This window comes from Gymnogyps californianus, chromosome 2 (genome assembly GCF_018139145.2).
Source record: "Gymnogyps californianus isolate 813 chromosome 2, ASM1813914v2, whole genome shotgun sequence".
Taxonomy (NCBI): domain Eukaryota; kingdom Metazoa; phylum Chordata; class Aves; order Accipitriformes; family Cathartidae; genus Gymnogyps; species Gymnogyps californianus.
In genome coordinates, this window is record NC_059472.1 from 127,689,901 (window position 1) to 127,708,315 (window position 18,415).

The 18,415-nt window shown below is 40.0% G+C and overlaps 1 protein-coding gene across 3 annotated transcripts in view; it reads left to right on the plus strand.

The window, feature by feature from the left end:
* Positions 1-18,415, plus strand: part of SATB1 (SATB homeobox 1) — a 71,259-nt gene that overhangs the window by 31,063 nt on the left and 21,781 nt on the right. For all 3 annotated transcript variants that reach the window (XM_050891585.1, XM_050891586.1, XM_050891587.1), the window contains 2 exons: positions 4,632-4,844; positions 13,717-13,872. In XM_050891585.1, the coding sequence (XP_050747542.1) occupies positions 4,632-4,844; positions 13,717-13,872 (369 nt within the window). The remainder of the gene's footprint in view (positions 1-4,631; positions 4,845-13,716; positions 13,873-18,415) is intronic.

The window sequence follows — 18,415 nt, forward strand, 5'->3', positions numbered from 1 at the left end:
GGGAGGCTCTCTACTCTCTTTTGTTCTTCTTGAGAGAGCTGGAGCAGAGCATCGGCGTTTGTTGGGCTGAACCAACTTCGGAGCCCTAAACAAATAAACAAACTCCTCTACCATTTCTGTCGTGCGTTTGTAAATGTAAACATGAGTCAGGAAGTGGAAAGCTTGGGTTCCCACAAGCAAGTCTGACATTTGACTTGAAGGCGTAGCTTAACCTGGTGCATGGCAGGGTGACATGTACGTACTGCGCGAGCAAGGAATTGTGTTAGTCATGGTTGTGGTTGGAACTGTAACTCGGGGCTGCCTGTCTCTGTTTGTGTACACTTTCAACCGTAACAGTTGCTGCATGAACTTGGGTGCTGCTGTAGGGAGGTGACCTCTCGGCTCCATCTTCGCGAAAGGAGAGGGAGTGCTTTTTGCTGCTTTTGCCATGTCCGACTATTGTAATTTTTCTTCTTCCCACCAGTGACGGTTTTTCATCTCAAGGTTTTTGAGTACTTCTCAGTGTTTCTGCCAGATACCTTTTTTCTCCCCCTCCTTTCTACTTCACCCTCATGCTTGTTTAAAATATTAGCTGCCAGGATACATTGCCTTCTGTTCATGTAGAATAACTTTTCTCATATGTGAAAACTTCTGTGTATTTAGGACTGTGCTCATGCTAATTCTGGGCAATCACTATTTCGAGGGAGAACACTTGGATGCAGTAAACGGCTCTGTGTAATTTTAAAACAAAATCTAAGTTTACACAAACCACCTTCTGAGGCACTTTTTTTTTCCTTCCACTTTGTCTTTGGCACACTTTATTTTCCAGTAAAATGAAAAATGAAGATGGATTATTCAAAATTGATAACAGTAATGGACCATCATGTAATGTTTTATTGAATTTGAGTTCTGTAAATTATGTGGTAGAGAGAAATTTGCCTGCTTAAGTATAACAGAAATTGCCACTGTATTCATATAATTCTTCGTAGTGTAATTTAAGAAAAAGCACACTATCCATATCACTATTGAATAAAAGGTAAAAAGGTGCTATTACACTATCATGACAGCTCTCCTCTTGCTACTAAGCGACATAGATAAATGTGTCTGCTTATAACTTACTTGGCGGGGATCCAGGCTTGTGGGTGGAGCTTGCAAATAATCTTCCACCTGGACATGGGATGGGAGCACCCTGCAATGGAGAGGGATAGCATTCAGGGATGTTCTGCATGTTTTGGGGAGGTTTGGGCAAATTGCATTTTTCTTCTGGGAGCTTTGAAGTTCTATCAGGCTGATAACATCTATTTGAATCAGTGATTACTTTCAAAGAGGAGACAAACTGGGGGCCAGACAGGCAGTGTTTTTGTTCATATTGGCAGACACTTTCGTTTATCTCTATTTTTAAAGAATTCATAATTAGCTTTTGAAAGCCCTGATAATATTTATTGAACATTTTTGTGCAATTAGTAATGAATTATACTTGTGATGACATGTAAACTTTCTTTTTTTCAATGGGGACCTGGTAACATTTTAAGAAAATACATTTCCAGTGCGAAAAGAATACAAGGGAGGAACAGTGAGGAGGACTCTGAGCCTAACAGTGTTTATAATCTCTATGCAAAACAGCGTTTAGCTTTTATGCAACCTGAGGTACAATATGAGGAGATCACACCAAGACTTGTATCTTGGCAAACCAGTTCAAGCCTGGTAGAATGAACAGTAAATCTCTGCACGTCAGCATGAGGCAGGATGTGACAGCTGATGTTTTCTTTCTAGGATTTTCCCATTTCACATCTTGTCTAACAATCTTTAGCTGAAGTTTTGTGCTCAGAAAATTGAATAGTAGCACTGAAGTAATATTTGAAGCAGGCAAACTGTATTGTAAGACTTTGCCTGCACCTGATACTACGCCTTATTTTTCATGTTATCTCCTCACATATTCTGACCTTTAGGTTCAAAGCTCCTAGAAGCAAATACCTCCTCCTTGCTTTCTTCCCGCTCTCTCATCTCCCCTGCTCTCTCTGCATCTGTGTCCTCTGCTCTGCTTCCAGCTTATGCAAAGAGTCATGGCAGTGATGGGGGAAGGAGAGGGAAATGAATACTTACTGGCATTTCTAATCACCAAGAGGTGTCCTGCAGCAATGGTTATACTGACAAACGCAGGAAAAATACAAAAACCAATTTTCTTTGTTTACTCATTTCACTGAGGGGGGAAAAGTTATACAAGAAAACCAGCCTTTTCTGCTTTTTTTGTCTGCCCACTATGTGGCAAAGGCTTATACGAGCAAATATTTTCTGTTATGGGCTAAAGTATTTTTCAAGGACATTTCCTGTGGCTGACAGTAGACTAGCTGTTAGTAAGGAGTCTCCTCTCCTGCCAATGATCAGTCCACTTGAATTTAGTTTTTCCTTCTTCTTTTTAATCCTGGTGCGGTTGTTTTCAGCACAGTAGCAGTCAGAGATCATATGCGTTTACACCTCCATCATACATCCTGTGCTCTGCAGACAGCTTTGCCTTGTGTCCTGTCACACAAAATAATTTTTTGCCTCCCTTGGAGGATGGGTCGTGTAACCCTACCACTGACAAACAATAGTAACTGTAGTTTGAGTACTTAGAAGTAGAAAAAAATGGTAGACAAGAATTTAATTTCCATAGTTGCTAATAAGTAAATTTATTATTAGACTAATCATTAAGAAAAATTTTAAAACTTATACTCCACCCAAATGCCACTTTTGTCTGTAACTCATTTATTTACCGTCTGAGTAGTTTCTGCCTGGATACCAGAAAAGAGAATGGATGAAGAGTAGTGGTAAGAAAGTATCCCCCAGGATTATTGGGTTTTTTAATCCTCCTCCAAATTATTTTTCATGCTTAGTGCTGGAAAGACTGTGTTTTCCATCCCATTTCCCTCTTATGTGTGCAGGCACAGACAGGGCCATGAGGACCACACTGGCCCCAATGTAGTGGTTAGCACCTCTGTCCTCATAGCCCCTGAGAGATGGAGGGGAGACGGGGCAAATGCAGAGCTCAGAGCCGCACTGGGTGAGCTCGGACCCTGCCTAAGCACAGCTGCCTGAGAGCAGTGGCTTTGCAGCAGCACCTTCGTAAGGGGCTTTTGCCTGATAGGATAGGACCTTTGAGAGAGGTGACAATTTCCATAGGTGCTGTGAGCATCAGACTTCCCTACAGAGGAGGCTGATGCTTGGGCCGTAGCTTTCTGTTGCACTCCCTTAGGAAAGGATATATTCAGTCAGGATTGCCTCTCTTAGTTAGTTTTAGCTTTTTTATTGCCTGCCTCCCTCCCTCCATTCACCCCCCCCATTATCCCAAATAACTTACAACAGTTCTTCAGGAGAAGAAACATTGAGTTGTGTTACTTCTTTAAAATCACATCTGTGTTCCTTTGTTACACTAGCAATAAAAGCCTCTCATACCAACCTTCTCCTTGTCCTAGCATGGCAACAGCATTTATTCTAAAAAGAAGTTCACATCTGCTTTTGCAAAAGTTAGTTTTCTTATCACCACCTTGTTACTTCAAGACAGTAGAGCATTTTGTATGCCTGACATATTTAAAAGGAGAATTTGGCAGGGGGGAGATTTCAAGAACCTGTTGACATTCAAGTTGTAGTTGCACTCACAGGTTCATAAATATTTCATCTTTTAAAGTAATTAGGTGTCCCAGACTGCCAGGCCTGCTCCATTGCTGAGAATCGAGATGAAATGATTACGTAGGAAACCTGGTGTGGTCTGTACAAGCCGCTGGTGGCATACTGTCATCTGCAGCCTGCCCATCTCTGGCTCACTGCTACGGATGCCCTGTTTGCTGTTTTCCTCTCATTCTCCAGTGCTCACTTTTACCTATGGTTGCTGGACTCTGAAAGTGGTCAAAGGACAACAACGGTAAATGGACTTAGGAAATGGGACCTGCACAGCAGGTGCTCAAATAAATAGCCCAGGTGAGGGACTGGGTGAGGATTAGGGTTGTCCTGGTGAGGAGAGGCGGACAGTGGGAGGAAGAGGAAGGTGAAGGAGGGGGAGCATCCAACAGTGAGTTTCCTCACTTGTTGTTAAACTCCAATATACAACTCTCAAAACAAAATATTGACTTATAAAAAATATGGACCTGAGTCAGTTAAGGAGTACTTTAGGAACGTTGCAAGTTTATCATCTCAGATTAGTTGTGAAATATCACTTCCTTTCAAAGAGCTGTTTAAGTTGCTAGAAATGTGGAAAGCCATTTTTTTAGGTTGGCTATGCGTTTTGTCTGGGAAGCCTGAGAACACCCCAGTGTCATGCCTCTGGACTATCTGTATTTCACTCATTCTTAACGTCTTGTGATTGCCTGTCGACTGTGAAAGATTTCATGGCAAGTTAAGCCAGTAGAAGGAAGGAAACCTATTAGGCAGATTCAGTTTATGTTGTATGTAAAACAGATGCTTAATAAAATTAAGGGTACAATTGAGGCTCTCTTCTTTGCTACCTAAAATGCCATTAATATATTCCTATGTGGAGTGAATAGTGCATTTGGTGCTCTCGTTTTCGGCCCCGTGGAAAGAAGAAAGAGGACTGATAAGCAGTGGCTTTGCAGAGCACGGTTTTACAGGCGCTCACCTAGGCTAACTCTCCAGCCTATTTTTTTCTTCCCTCCCTACAGGGCTTGCTCTCAGAAATCCTCCGAAAGGAAGAGGATCCCAAGACTGCCTCGCAGTCCTTACTGGTAAACCTTCGGGCTATGCAGAACTTCTTGCAGCTGCCAGAAGCCGAACGAGATCGAATTTACCAGGACGAAAGGGAAAGGAGCTTGAACGCAGCCTCTGCAATGGGCCCCGCACCTCTCATAAGCACACCGCCTAGCCGGCCTCCACAAGTAAACCGCTCTCTGTGTCTTTGAGATTTGCTCATTGTGTTTTCTCACTGTGCTGCTGGGTGATACCTTTCTTAAAAAGAAGAAAGCTTTTACTGTTGCATTTTTTAAACACTCATAGAATCATTATTTGCACTGCATATCACAAATTAAATTTAAGAAATATAGTGGATGATACTAGCAGTTTACTACTACCTATTTTCTAGTTTTAAGATAAATTCTATCCATTATGGCCCCTACAGAGTTTTTTGCTCGTTTTATTGAGATACGAGCTTTAGTGGGCCTGGAAGATGCTGGCTTTTAGCTGTCTTTTTTCCCTATAATTCTCAGGTGTTATTTTTAATGTTAGAGGTTCAAATAGGGATTTTGAAGGATTTGGACCACTAAACTGAGTGGGAATGAAAGCAGAAGTATGAGTACATCGTATTGCCTTAAAAATTATCTTCCAGAAAATGAACAGGTAAAACTAAAGGGATGGGGCAAAGAAGACTCCATCCCAAAATGCTGGGCACACTTTCACCAGGTCGAGCTACTGACAACTGGATAACATAACAGACTTCTGGTGTCAATCGTTCTTAAAGATTTGGATATGTTCATTAAAGCTTCATTTAGTATTTGTTCAAATGAAACTCCTATTCATTTCTGTAAAATCTAGCAGGACTATTGGTTTAATTCTCCCAAAATTATAAAGTTTGGTAGAGTGGGATCCAGAAATTCAGTGGTGTAGTCCTTGTGTCTGTCAAGGAAACTGATGCTGGTTTTAGGGTACATGAGAAATACAGATGTGAGCCATAGGAATGCATAGGATTTCCACAAAGAAGAAACGCGATTGTGAATGAAACACTCCAAAAAACTGTATCTTTTCTGAAATACTCTGCATTGCTGTGGCTCAAGCTTATACCTATGCAAGGACAAAACGAACTGATCTGCAGATATGTGGGAGTCATGCTGTATACACAGTCCAGATTTGCTATACAAAACAAGATTTTGGGATTCTGGGAATTTTGTGATGGTTGAGTATATACAGAGCAATTTTTTGCTAACCAGGCTTAGGCTTGTGCCTATGACTATATTTCGTACCCATTTCTGAATGCTATAGATTCCTTGAGATTATTTTTCTAATTTCCCTGCAGCTGATCGATACTAAGGACCACACTAAAGTAATGAATAACAAAATTGTAGGAAAAGGAAGGACAGAAGCTCATTTTGACCTGCTGCAGCACTTTTCACAAGAAGAGAAAAAAATTTTAGCAGAAAGAACAGACTGTGCTAATGGTCTACTTTTGTTATCATTAACTGAGTTTAGTCTGTGAAATCCACTATCGATACTCTTGAAGATAAAGGATGAGAATCTATTTGCATAGTAATGCTTTAGTGGGAAATAGTTAAATATAGATAACTGTGCTTAAAATAACATTTGAGTTTGTTTTAATATCTGTACCTGCTCCCACAGCCCAGGTAATTCAGAGCAAAGGCTAACCCTCCTTCTTAACTTATCTCTTTCTGCCAAGGTAATGTCTCACTCTGTCTCAAGTGGTCTTGGGCAATTTCACAGCTAAAGAACAGAGTTAATTACAGGACCTTCCAGAAGGATGTCAAGTCAGAGGTAGTCCTTGTATTGGTTTTAATTCACACTTTAAACTGTATAAATCCCTTGCAGCCAGAAAGAAAGTGAGACTTAGGGGTTTTCTTAACTGACAAAACATACCGTAAGTCCAAATTCAGGGGTCGGGGCAGGGGGGATCTATCTGCCTCTACTGCACTCTTGTTCATAATTACATTTCATGTTTTTAGTGGGAGTCAGGAGTATAGTTAACCTAATTGCGACAGTTCAAAGTGGAAACAGCATACAGTTTTGTTTTGATCCTTTTCAAAAGGAAAACAGGTTAACAAGGAAACCTAATAGAATAATACTTGAGGTCTCCAGAACAAAACAGTTATTTTTCTAGTTGTTATATTGTTCTCTGTCAAAGAGACAATTTGTCTGTCTGTGTCTCAGCAAAACATATGCACTTTACCTAGTGGATGGACCGAGGATTATAGAAACCTCTGAGTTGGGATTCTGTGTGACTTTTTTACATGTTGCCAGAATTACCCACCTATGAACACGTGTAGCACTTGCCACCTGCTACTAAGTGTTCAGAGCCCTAAGTTTGAAATTGAAATATCCGTGTTGGTAACATAAGTACAATACTTAATGCTAGAAATAATAATGAAATTATTCGAGTTGTTGCACTGGTAAGTATAACTTTGCAGATCGTAGCAGAAATAAATTATAGTCAGGATACTGCAAATTATTAATGCAAACTACTACTCTGATACTCCCCCCAAATGTCCACAGTTTATTGAATATTTGATACTAAGGAAATAAATAGTGTCCTTACTACTGAATTTATTATAAGGAATTATTTAAAGTTCACTATACAGGAATACAGCATAATATTTTTCTAGCTTAGCTGTGAGCTTCTTGGATAACTATTGAAAGACAAAACAGACCGTTTATCCTGACAACAGAATTTACACAAGAGCCAACATATTTAATATTAAATCTTTAGACCAGTGTAACATTTGAAACAATTAAACTATGAAACCATGAAAAATGGGAGCTAATATGCCACACATGAAGGTTTATTTTGCAATTGCAAGTTATCAGTTTCGGAAGGATGTGAAAATAAACATCCTGAAAAGGATCTATTTTGCATTTTTGTGTTGCCAACTGGTGGCCAGACAGTAGAGCAGACTTAACCATTTAGCAGCTGAGCTTGTTCTGTGTGAATTTTGCATACTGTTGCATGCAAAAACAGAAAGCGTGACCTTGGAGGTCTGATAGGATAGTAGGAACTCACTAAGCGTAAACCCTGGTGCCTGAGTTAGAAGGAACTGTGTTGAATTTATCTCATTTTTACAGCATTCTTACATTAGCTCAAGTAGCAACTAGTATCTGGATTGTTTCCAATTCTTTTTTGAAATCCTTTAAGAAGCTCTTTGTCCCCCTTACTTCTCCCTTTCTCTCTGACAAACAAAAAAGCAAAATCTTACTTTTTTTTTTTTTTTAAATTGAAATCATTAGCCTCTAATGCATGAGCTTTTGGGATACGTGTATAGCCCTCTAAGCTGGTCGAGTTGTAAAAGTCTGCTACTGTCTTCCACACTGGCGGACTGAGCGTGAGGAGACGGCGTACACAAGAATTTTTCCCTTGGACGTTGTTCATCTTGCCACCTCCTGGGGCAGAAGCCTGTCTGTCAGGCTCTTTCCTGGGGCAGTGGAGTTTATAAATATTAGCATCTCCATCAGGTAGGTACTGCATGGAGACAGAGTTTAACCTCTCCAACCTAGAAGGAAGAAAAAAAGGTCCTGTCTTGTTCTATTTCTTTTCTTTTTTTTTTTTTTTTTCCCTCTTCAACACCTTCATCTTGCAGATCACCCCACACAGGTCCTTTCTGGATATCGCTAAGTCAAGTTCAGAGGATAAGTCTATTACACATTGTGTGGGAATGAGAGGATGTGGGGATAGTTCAGAGGATGCTGAGTGTGGAGCTATGTTCAGGGTGGATGGAGTTCCCCAGGGAGGTGCTAGGGATGGCCTCTCCCTCTCATCAGGGCAGTTCGGAGTATGGGGGGAAGAGGACTCCCTCCTCCTTAGTACAACTTAGGGGGAGGATGGAGACAGGTGACCAAGTCGCAGATTTTCTTTTCCAAAATATTCTGGTTAAAGCTTGTTAGCCATCCTGCAGTTATGAACACTTCCTTCTCAGGACAAGTAATCTCCATTTCAGCAGAGCTGAGGAAGAAATCCTTCTCGCTACCCATATTCCCCAAAGAAAATTTGTGCTAACTCTTGGGGCCCATCATCATCCTGTGTAAAAACAGAGTACGTGTAACGTCAAGAGCAGAAAATAATTTTAACAAGGCAATGTTTTAAGAAGTATCCACAAATCTTGCATAAGTCATGGTTCTGGGTACTCAATTGACAAAAACCTTCATTTTCATAAATATAATCCTGGCCTCCCTCTGACTACAGAAAAATTACAGTTCCTTCATGCTAAAGCAATTTCAGCTTGGGTCCCAGAGATAGGATGTCACTCTTGAAAGACTGGTCTTGAGGAGGACACTGTTTTGCTGGTGTTTGAGGACCAGTCAACCTCCATGGCAAGAAACTCTAGAGCTCCCATGAAACTTGACAGTGGAGCCCTGGAGTTCAAACACACGCACACGCCATACGTCATCGCCAGCAAAATTTTTATTTTTAAGTCTGCAAAATTTGAGATTTAGGTTGATAGTCTCTGTGCCAAGTTGCATTTTAGTGAAAGTAAAAATGAACAAAATAATAAATGCAATCCTCTCACCCCCCCACGAAAACCACCATGGAGGAGAGTTAATGGAAACCCTGACACTTAACTATAACTGCACTTCCAGGCGCCACTGTAATAATGGAGTAGTAAACCTTGTCCTGATAAAAGCTGTTCTGAAAGCAACAGCATTTATTGTACCTCCTGTGCTATTTGCAGAGCAGAACTGAAAAGTAGTTTGTTTTGCCTGGAATGAACTACTTTATGAATTTTAATGTACGATGTAATATTAAAAGCTAAACCAGGATTAAAGAAGATTTTTGTTCCCAAGCTAAAACAGTACTTATGAGAATGTGTTATAAAAGATTTTTTTGTTTCAGTTTCGATGGGGAAGAAATGAGCTTCCATGTTTGTGAAAACCTCTTCAGATTGGTTATTCCTTCTATAGCAACCTGTCCTTTGTTTAGGAAAATTGAATTAATCCAGAACTTCTTGCTACTGTAATCAGTCTTATTTGATGAGAAGATATATCAGGGCAGGCCAGGAAGGGATGGATGTGTTGGGTTTTTTTTTTCAAGTATTTTTAAAAGACTAAATTGATTGGTGATAGGAAGATGGCCAAATGCATTTCTGATTCTCAGTGTGTTACATTTGTAAAATAATGCTCCCCTGTTCAGTTAGTGTTCGCAAAATTTGGTTACAGTAAAAAAAAATTTAGCTGATCTATGCTTTCTTTCCTAAACAGAAAATGTGGCTATAAGTGTGGGTGGGGTGGGAGGTTGTGCTTAAGTGTGGATGAGATGAGAGATTATGTTTTGTTTTGTTTTTCTCTCCAAAACGATTACTTTTTCCACCTCCTCTCCCAAGTCCTGAAGTTGCACCGTTGAGGGCTTTTTTGTTTTCTGTTGGGTTTTTTTGAGGAGGAGGGTGTTTTTTCAACCCAGCTCCAAACAGCCTCTGTCTTGAACTCAATTCTAAATTCAACACAACAGCCTAGATGCTTGCTATGTATAAATTATGAAACAGTTTTATGTATGGATATTCTCCAAGAGGTTAATTAGCATTATTGCATGGAATTCATCAGACCAGAGCAGACCAATGGTCCATCTAGTCCAGCCACAGTCTATACCTGATCTTTGAAGAGAAATTATTAAGAGGCAGGGGAAGAATTTTTATACCTGGCCAATGAGGGAGAGGGTATGGCTGTGAACAACAACTCTTGATAATCCCCAAACCCATCATTTTATAACTTTAAGACTTTTATTCTCCTGAAGCTCTTCGGGCTAATATGGCTTTTTGATGCAGATATTAGTGTTTTCTGTTGTTCACTTCCTAATTCAATATCAACAGAAGGCAATAGGAGTTTGTTTGTTTTAACTTCAGTTACATATTAGGTGCTGTTGAGTTTGTTGTACCTGTATAAAGATAGATGTGACTTGCCAACCAGAATGAGGATTTTCAGTAATTCCCCTGGATTAAATGCATATCTGTATTAAATTGGGCATTGAAAAGTGTGGACCAAGATGCACAGTTTAAATTATGTCTCCAGCATAGTGTGTGAGTCTTGTTTTTTTGATGATCTGGGTGTTCACAGCTCAGTTAAGTGGTCTATGAAGTACTGCTACAATGTGAAGCTGTCTTTTGAAGATGAGTAGCAATCAAAAAGGCAGTGTTCTTACAGAAGGGAGACATTTTGATCAGGACCACAAAAGCAAAGTGTTTCCTTCCCAAAAGATACCATGGACTTGTGTGTGCTAGCTGAATACCTTCGTCTTCTCATCTTTCCCTCAGGACCCTCAAAGATTAGTTACAAGTTAGAAGTATTTCTTTGGGAAGGACTGAAATAACTTCACCAAAATTTAAACCCAAAGTCCAAGAAGGTGTGTTGACAAAGCCATCACTTTTTCATTTTCTAATTTAGCTTAGCCTGATTTTTACATGCAAGCAGAGAAGGCTGTCTCCAGTTGTATACTTAACATCCCCATTGGTTGTCAGTTATCTTTTAGTGAGTCCTTTTCATTTAAAGGTTATAAAATTGCCACTGAGTTTGTAATTTTCAAATTATTTCACTGTATGTTGTTCAGGAGATGCACCTGCTCTTAGAATCATAGAATCATGGAATGGTTTGGGTTGGAAGGGACCTTAAAGATCATCTAGTTCCAACCCCCCTGCCATGGGTAGGGACACCTTCCACTAGATCAGGTTGCTCAAAGCCCCATCCAACCTGGCCTTGAACACTTCCAGGGAGGAGGCATCTACAACTTCTCTGGGCAACCTGTTCCTGTGTCTCACCACCCTCACAGAAAATAATTTCTTCCTAATATCTAATCTAAATCTATCCTCCTTCAGTTTAAAACCATTACCCCTCATCCTATTACTACACTCCCTGATGAAGAGTCCCTCCCCATCTTTCCTGTAGGCCCCCTTTAAGTACTGGAAGGCCGCTATAAGGTCTGCCCGGAGCCTTCTCTTCTCCAGGCTGAACAACCCCAACTCTCTCAGCCTATCCTTGTAGGGGAGGTACTCCAGCCCACTGATCATCTTCGTGGCCCTCCTCCGGACCTGCTCTTGTGGCCCCATGCTGATTTGCCTGGTGTGAGGCATGCTTTTTCCCGCTCTGCAGTGGGAAGAAGGGAGGTTCGTGGTGCTGCTCCTCATGCTGCCCACTGCCAGGTGCCTCAAATGTTTCTGAGCAGCTGTTGGCCCAGACTTGGCCATCCTCTACTGCAGTGTCGCCTGTAAAATGTCACACTGCAGAAAAGGAAACGCCTCACTTTCCAGGTCATGGCTGCAAAGTACCAGTTGTTTTCAGATGAAAGCCAATCACGTGATAAACTGTATGCCACATTCTGGGATTTTTCTTCATTTTCCTTTTCATTTAGGACTCCTGTTCTCAGACACCAGAAAGTGCTAATGCCTGCCAGAAGGAGGCAGGTGGGAGTGTGTGTGGACGCCTTGTTCTTGCTGGGGTTTTGCCCCTGGCAGCTAATGGGCATGTGTTAGCACAGCTCCTGAAATGCCTGATAGACAAATCAGGCTCATCAAAAGTGGCATGCACTCCTAGTTGCTGGGCTAGATTATTTTATCTTAAAAGCACTATGGAGGATAGTTAACACAAATTGAGCGTGACATTTCTAGGAAAAAATGGGCTGATGATTTGCCTAAGTACGTCTCTCACCCAAACCCTTTGACTCTCTTATCGTGAGACCTGTGACATATGAAAGCTCATAGAGAGTGAAATTAGAAGATGAATTATCATGTTGTCATGATTTCCCTTTGAACCTCAAGGGACTTAAGAGCACAGGAAGATGCTGACTTGCACTGGATTAAACTGAAAGTGTGGTTTTAGACACATACTTAAGAGTAGGCTGAATCACCCTCTGGAAGTGCCAAGCTCTGTCCATTAGATTTAGAGGTAGCCTGAATGACTAACTTAGACTAGACGTGTAACTTGTGATGGCTAAATTAATTCAGCTCTCAACAACCTCAGTATGAACCAGTAGGTTTGAATGGAAATCTAAAGGTTTGATTTTGCACCATCACCACGTGGGTTCTTGGCAGAAATCCAGTCTTTCCTTTCCTCTGGTCCACTTCAGGATTAGGGGTCCATTAGGCCCACTAATCTTGGGCAGGCATTGCAAGAGTAGCTGCTAAAGAAAGATGTTATCCTTAACTATTGAGAATATTGTAGGATAAGCTGAGTACCTGCTGATTTTTTGTACCTCTCAACTGATATTGCAGAAACTGCTTTGTAACCTTGGTGGGATGATTCTTGGTGTTGAAACATCACTTCCATCATTTCCAGAGGATGAAGGGAAGGATAGTCTTCTGCACATCATGTCACTACTGATGTATTTTTTGTTGTTTTCCTTAATGCTGCAGATGCAGCAGAGAGGTGGTAGTGTAATCATTCTGTCCTGTTTTCATGTGTTTTTTTTTCAACCTGGACTGCAAGAAGAATAAATAATTTATGTATGTAAGTGAAATGCAACTAGAATTAATAGTTTTAAGAAAACCCTATCTTGATTTCATGAGTGAGTGGTTAAAATATGCATTATTCTAAATTATTGCTTTCTTAAAAACAGCTTAAGAATTAAACTGATAATATTTCAGAAAGTTAAATCTAAAGCCACAACTTTTCTACATTATCATGCATTTGAGTGTACGGGACATAAGGCATGAATCAAGATATATCTGTCAGTTTTTTATTTCATTAGAGGTTCTTTTATACCGCAGTTACAATTTTAACTTAATTTGCATGGGGCAAAGAAATCATGTAAGGATTCACAAGTCTCTACAAGACTGTTTGACAGGTTTCCACCTAATTTGTTTTATGACATTGAAATTCACAGTGGTCAGTTAATGATAACTCATATTTCAGATGCACTCACCTGTTACAATATGCTGAATTTTCTTGTTTCCCAGTTGCCTGAACCACGGATAACTTATAATGTTAAGTCTCTGAAAAGCTGAAAGAATATCAGAGCAAGATTGAATAAAATGGAAAGGGGAACTACTTGGGGAGGGAAAGAGAGGAAAATAACTTTTTCATAATGAAAAATGTCTCATAAAATATATTTTCTAGGTCAAAACTGCTACTATAGCTACGGAGAGGAATGGAAAAACAGAAAATAATTCCATGAACATTAATGCTTCCATTTACGATGAGATTCAGCAGGAAATGAAGAGAGCTAAGGTGTCTCAAGCACTGTTTGCAAAGGTTGCGGCAACCAAAAGCCAGGTAAAGTTCCCAGGGCGCAACGGCCTCCCTGCCCTGTGTGATTATTCCCCTCCCCTCCCCTGGTTTTGATCTGTTTCTGTGTGAGTTACAATGAGCAGCTGAGTTAGCACACCAGCCCGGTACCACAACTCGGACCTCCTTGCTGTGTCCAAAGGTAACCTCTGGTTACCCTTGACCAGGCAGGGTTGAGAAGCGGCTTCCCGAGACGCATCCCTCCCTCTTCCCCAGCAAGATGCCTTCACTGCATGCCCGTGATTCTTGCATGGCTCAGAAAGCATCAGGTTCATCAGTTCTTAGCTGGCGTGGACGTGGCAAAAGCTGTGGGTGAGCTCTATGTATTGCTGCCGAATTCATCTCGAGGCTTTGGTGTTTTGCAATTACATGCGCTGTAACGAGGAACGCTGGGGTTTTGGTTTTCGCGAAAATATTTAGTCGGACCCACCGGTGAGGCTGTGCACAGGAGGTGGGGCAGCACTGATCACGTCAAAACCAAAAAAAACCCCAACAAATTACGGTTATACAAGTTACATCTGAGAAAACATGTATGATCTTTGTGGAATATGATGGCTGCTTGGTTACCTGCATGTGTGCATACATATGTATTGCATATTCAGTTTTAAGCCTTTGTTGTGTTGGTTTCCTATTCTGTTTTCTTCAACTGAAGAACTTCTGTCAAGTTCAGTGGCAAGAGAGGGAAATCAGCAAGCACTTGGTGGGTGTGAGTGTCATAAGTGACATGTCTTCTGAGAAAGATCACCGGAGTATGCAAAAGCATTGGTTTAAGTGAGAATGTACTCAAGAAGTAAGTAAAGGAAAAACATAGAAAAATGGGAAAGACTAGAACCACAGTTATACCAACGCTTGAAAGAAATGGTAAAGGCACCAATGCTTGCAATGTTGAATTTTCACATTAGATTAAATGTTAAGTCCACTTAGTCACCATTTCTTTACTTTTCTAAAACTGCTTCATAGAAAAATACAGCATCTTCCAGGGAAAGCTGATAATGATCAGTTAGACCAATGTTTCTTGGGCCGTCAGCATTTTAGTGCTAGTTTTCTTTTTAACAGTCTTTATCTTTTGACTTCTGTGTTGTTCACGTTTTGGAGTTTACTCCATTTCATTGTACAGAAAGGATGTTGTCTCTTAAGTTATATGCTGTAAGGAGCATTTAAAGGGATATTTTGGAAATGTTATATCAAAATGATTAAACTCAAGCTGTGGACTGTAAAAATTATAGCTTTATAGGCCACATGCCTGCCTACCCTTCAATCACTGTCAAAGTGATAATTTCTACAATAATATGTTTCTTTTATTGTGGGATTCTAAACACCAAGTGCTGTTTAAACATTAAACTGAATTGTTTATGTTAGTGCTGTACTCAGTGTGTCATACATCAGGCCACTATAATCTCCCATGGAATGTAAAAATTCTGTCATGAATCATGGCTTGTATATCGGAAATTACTGTAATTTTGATTGGAAATTACAGGGCTCTTGAAATGTTTCTAATTATGATAGAATGTTACAGCAGCTTCCAACCTGTGTGCTCCTCAGATGTCTTTATTTACATGTCAAGACTCGGGCTTAGAGAACTGTCCGTTTTCTACACCTTCCCCTTTCCATTGCAGTTCTCCACAAAACTAAGGTATGAAGCCAATCTATTGATCCATGTAATTTTGATCTAATCTGATTTGTGTGATAGTATATTTATTTAAGTGCATAGCCTTAAAATTTCTAGGCGGGACAGCTCTTCCAATGCTGACTTTAAAAGGGACAGGTAATCAAAGTGAAGCACAAAAGCTTCCAGAGAATGTGGTGCAGTTCTTTTGGAGTATAGGTATAAAGTTTAGATTCTTATACAAACTTTGCTACCAAGTATAGAAAACAAACAACGCCAAACACGTAGTTCTTTTCCCTTTTATTGTGGAGATTATGCCTGTATTCTCAGGCGTTATTTTTCTCCCCAATTTAAGCAATGCAATGTTAATTTATGTGTTAAGCAAGCTTTCAGGTCTGTAGTTAGCCAAAGTGCCACTTGTAGTAGAAAGCTGCTTCACAGAAGTAACCTCTTAGGTAAACTGGATGTGTTGGGTCTTCTCTAACCAGTTGACTGCTATTCTGCTAGTTAATAAGCTTTAAATATGTAGCAAAGCCACGTATATTAAGAGATATCTGTATTGTAAAAAATTCTGCATTGGAGCTTGTCTGGTACAGAGAAATATTTCTTGGTGCAAAGAAGTCTCCCTTGCACAAAAAAGAGGCTTGTTCAAACATATTCTTCAAGAGAACCTCTCTTGCGAGAGGTCCATTGTTGTTGGTTTTTTAATTTGGGGATACTGGTTTCCTGCTCAGAACTGGAAATCCTGGGATAATCACTACCAGTCATAGTGAAAAGTCTGGAGGACACATATTAGAAAATGGTATGTTGGTTAAGAGTTTTGGTTTTAAAACCACTAAAATTGAACATTGCTGCTCTTATCTTATTTGGGGTATAAAAGCTTGATTAACTCCTGAGTGTGGTCTGGAGTTATGGTGACCTGACAGTATGTGACCTCAAACAGCTCTGTCTGTGGACAAAGATAGTTGTTTGCTGGAGGACCTTTTTATTTTATGTTGTTTTTTTTTAAGGAACTGATTTGGGTCAACATTAGATTGGGTGTCTAAGCAGCCAGCATCTGCAAGGTGGCTGGGCTTGCCTGAGCCAGGAGACTGCAGATAATGTTCTGCTGACTAGAGCACTTTGTACAGAAGAGCTATTAAATGATGCGCTACAGAAGTTTCTATTCAGGTAGTGCTGAGGTAAAAAATGAGCATCTTCCCTTGCGCTGTGTTACTGCCTTTGGCAAGAGTTACCTGATTGACGGAGGACCGCATATGGACCCGATGCTCAACAAACCAGCTGGCTACGGGGGCTCGGTGCGGCAGAGGTCATAGCACAGGGCAAGGAAGGGGTGATGGGAGCAGGAGGAGATTGCAGTGACATTAGTGAGATCGTGCTCTGGCTTAGGTGAGTGATGACTTGCGTACTTGTAGTTTCACGGTGCACTTTGCTGGCGGCTTGTTGGCTTTCCCAAAGAAAAGGGACTATCTGGCACATGCGTTTGAATGAGTTTGGGGACTTAGCTAGAAGATTCCTTCAAATGTTGAATTATTTTCCTGTATAGGAATGTATGCATTCTGTATATTTTTAAATTTTCTATGTTTTTAAGGATTGATATATTATCTGCAGAATAAATTCAAATTCTGTTAAATTCAAAATATATACTTGAAAAGTTACTATGGTTATACTGAGGAGCTAAGGAAGATATTATAATTCAAATCACTTGAATACATCATATCTTTGGGGAGTTTTAGAACTCTAATTGGCAAAACACCTAATGTCAGTATTTAAATCTTACGTTTTTATTGCAAGTTGTGTGCCTAATAGGCCTACGTATTTTTTTGTTAGATTATGTTGAAAAGATAGCTTTAGAAAAATGCATGCAAAAGGAAGACAGAAAGGTTTACCAAGTGCTTTGTGTCTGCTCCTAGGTTGTTGGGTTTTAGTGGTAGAACTGCAACACTAACAATATTGTTTACTAAAATTTAATCAGCACACCTGAATAAGTAAAAATGAAACGAATCCACACATATATGAATTTGTGTAGTATACGTTACTTTTACAATTTAATCATATTGAGTTTTTATTAAATTTATAACCAACAGTCTGATTCAAGTAATTATGAAAGCACGTTCTTAATTTCGTTACTTCAAACAAAAAAAAGTTGATTTGTGTAATGATCATTAAGGCATCATGGTTCAGTAACTGTGCATTGGTTACAATGTTTTCAAGTGGAAGCCAGGGATGAATTTTTTTCTTGATGGTGACAGATGCTGAAATCTAATTTTATTCCATAAAAACAGACAAACAAACAAACAAAAAAAACCCAAACATAAGAGCCCCGAGAGATAAGGCAAGTAGAGACTTGTAGTGTTTGTGTATGTTTGCTGTGTTTTGAGAATTTACATTTATGTTAATGGCTTATCCTGAAAAGCTGTGGCCTGCACGTGCTAGTATGAAGCAGGGAAGAAAGTAAAACTTTGCTAAAAAATCAGCTTACATTGCTAAAGCTTTCTTAAATTTAGGAAATTACAGTTTGCAAAAACTGAAGTAATATCAACTTCCGTACCTCTGAGAGTCCCATGCACTACGGTGTAAGGCCGTTAGCCTGCATTATTATATCGAAATAAGTTTGCTTTATAGTAGAGTAGATAGGTAAAATCGATACTTTTCTGCAGCGTCAATCCTGCCAATTGCTGTGTATGGCCAGGTAGCTGCCGAGTGCCCTCCGTTCTCACCAAATAAAAATGCCTGTATGTTGAAGGCGAGACACTTGGCTCTCACAGAATCACGCTCTGATTTTAATTTTAGAATAAAACTAATGGAGTACTACCCATACTTCCAGAAACCTCATCTAATTACGGAGAGTTTTGACCCGTTACTTCTGAGCTGTTGCATTGTGTTGCCCAATTTCCTGTCCTTCTGTCCGCGTCTTTCAGTTTG